General features: G+C 52.0%; 1 protein-coding gene across 1 annotated transcript; it reads left to right on the forward strand.

Annotated features, from left to right (window-relative positions):
- Positions 1–1,545: 1,545 nt before the first annotated feature.
- Positions 1,546–2,472, forward strand: LOC142025964 (olfactory receptor 14C36-like). Its single transcript, XM_075018712.1, has one exon. It carries the CDS (start codon positions 1,546–1,548, stop codon positions 2,470–2,472), a length of 927 nt encoding a protein of 308 aa, XP_074874813.1.

The following is a 2,472-nucleotide window of genomic DNA, read 5'->3' on the forward strand; positions in this document are numbered from 1 at the left end:
TGGGGTCTGTGAGTGCTGACAGGGAAAAGAAATGGGATAGGAAAACACCTCCCAGGAAAAAATCTCCAGGCAACAGGAATATGATCAGGGTATGAGAGGAAACAAAGCGCAGAAATGCTGTGGGAGACAGAATTCAGAAAACTCTGTATGATCTCCTCCAGTGCAGACCCCTTCCTCTGAGCAAGCCCCTTTGGCTCCTCTCCCTCCCAGCAAAGTCTCTGCCCTCAGAGCTGGGGGGTCCAAGGCATGAACCATCTCCTCAGCAGCCAGAGCTCCAGCAGAGCCGTGGGTGCAGCTCTCCAGCCACGTGCCCATTTCCCTCTGCAGAGCTCAGGGCTGAGGGCATCTGCCTGGCACTGTTGGTGTCTGGGAGGAGGTCTGAACAGCTGAGTAAGCAGAACTTTCCTGAGTGCCCGGCTGCCTCTCTCAGCCAGACCCTCACTGTATTTTCCCATGTTTCTCCAGTTGTCTGTGTTGGTTTTAGTGTTATTTCATTCTTGCTGTCAGGGTCTCTGGGAATGGGAGTTTTAGCTGCAGAGTCACACACTGACCTTGTGGGTCCTCCAATGCAGGTGTGTCCCTGGAAATGAGGTGTCCCAGCTTTCACCTGTGGGGCTGTGGGCAGTGCAGTCTGTGGGGCTAGGGAATGAACTGGTTTTCCCTGGATTACATGTATTCATTAGGACATTGGCTATCTCTTTGGGGTGGCTTTCCAAGCTGTGAGCTGTCCTTAAGCAAGGAAATCTTTCACATAGCATCTTTCTGTTATCTGAAAGCCCACAAAGACAGGTGCAGAGATGCTACCTATAACTGAGGAAATGCTGTTGGGTTGATGAAAGGAGTCTTGGTGTCCTTGGCTAGAAAGAGGGTGCTGAGACCTTGAGAAAGGGTGAGGCATTGAGTGGTCTGCAGTGGATTCCTCTGCTCTCAGCAGCATCTGGTGGCTTTTACTGGTACCACAGGAGTGTGATCACCCTCCATCTGAGAAAACTGCAAGCACAGGGCAGCTGGGAACAAGCCCAACCAGTTCTATTCACTCCTCACTAAGCCACAGTGAATCCATTGACTCTCATGTCTCAGCTCATGATTTCTGATTTCAGAGAACACTCACATGGAAGGATGGGGGACGTAGTTAACCACACACACACCCCCCCCCCCCCCAAATCTTCTTTCTGCCACCCACATTCTTTAAGACTGGGAGTGCAGATGCTGACAAGCCCTCCTGTGTTAGGAGTGATTTTATCTGACATATTCTGAACATCAAACCCAGCCCCCCTGCCACGTTCCCATCTACCCACTGCAGTGGGGCTGGGTCGACTCCTCAAGAGACAATGGGCAGAGGCCCTGCTCCAGCACACAGAGCCACAGACAATGAAGCTGAAGAGCAGAGGCAGAATGAAAGTTTCTCCTGAGGAAGGGAAAAGGTAGCGTGTGTGAGAGGGCGAGGGTTTATGAGACATATCTTTGGTTTTACTCAGAGATGTTTGTGGTAACTTGTCACTGCCTTTTCCTCCTTGGACAGTCCCCGGTGTCCAGAGGATGCATATGCCCAACAGCAGTTCCATGACTGAGTTCCTCCTCCTGGCATTTGCAGACAGATGGGAGCTGCAGGTCTTGCACTTCTGGCTCTTCCTGGGCATCTACCTGGCTGCCCTCCTGGGAAATGGCCTCATCATCACAGCCATAGCCTGCGACCACCGCCTCCACACACCCATGTACTTCTTCCTCCTCAACCTATCCCTTCTCGACTTGGACTCCATCTCAACCACTGTCCCTAAAGCCATGGCCAACTCCCTCTGGAACAATAGGGCCATCTCCTACTTGGGATGTGCTGCCCAGGTCTTTCTCTTATTATTTTTGATGTCAGCAGAATATTTTCTTCTCACTGTCATGGCCTATGACCGCTACGTTGCCATCTGCAAACCCCTGCACTATGGGAACCTCCTGGGCAGCAGAGCTTGTGTCCGCATGGCAGCAGCTGCCTGGGGCTGTGGGTTCCTCTATGCTGTGCTGCACACTGCCAATACATTTTCACTACCGTTCTGCAAGGGCAATGCTGTGGACCAGTTCTTCTGTGAAATCCCCCAGATCCTTAAGCTCGCCTGCTCAGATGCCTACCTCAGGGAAGTTGGGGTACTTGTGGTTAGTGGCTGTTTAGCATTTGGGTGTTTTGTTTTCATTGTACTGTCCTATGGGCAGATCTTCAGGTCCATGCTGAGGCTCCCCTCCGAGCAGGGACGGCACAAAGCCTTTTCCACGTGCCTCCCTCACTTGGCCGTAGTCTCCCTGTTTATCAGCACTGCCATATTTGCCTACCTGAAGCCCCCCTCCATCTCGTCTCCATACCTGGACCTCGTGCTGGCAGTTTTGTACTCAGTGGTGCCTCCAGCCGTGAACCCCCTCATCTACAGCATGAGGAACCCAGAGATCAAGAATGGTATTAGGAAACTGATTACATGGACTCCTATTTAG

The sequence above is a fragment of the Buteo buteo genome, chromosome 31, assembly GCF_964188355.1.
Source record: "Buteo buteo chromosome 31, bButBut1.hap1.1, whole genome shotgun sequence".
NCBI classification, from domain to species: Eukaryota; Metazoa; Chordata; class Aves; order Accipitriformes; family Accipitridae; genus Buteo; species Buteo buteo.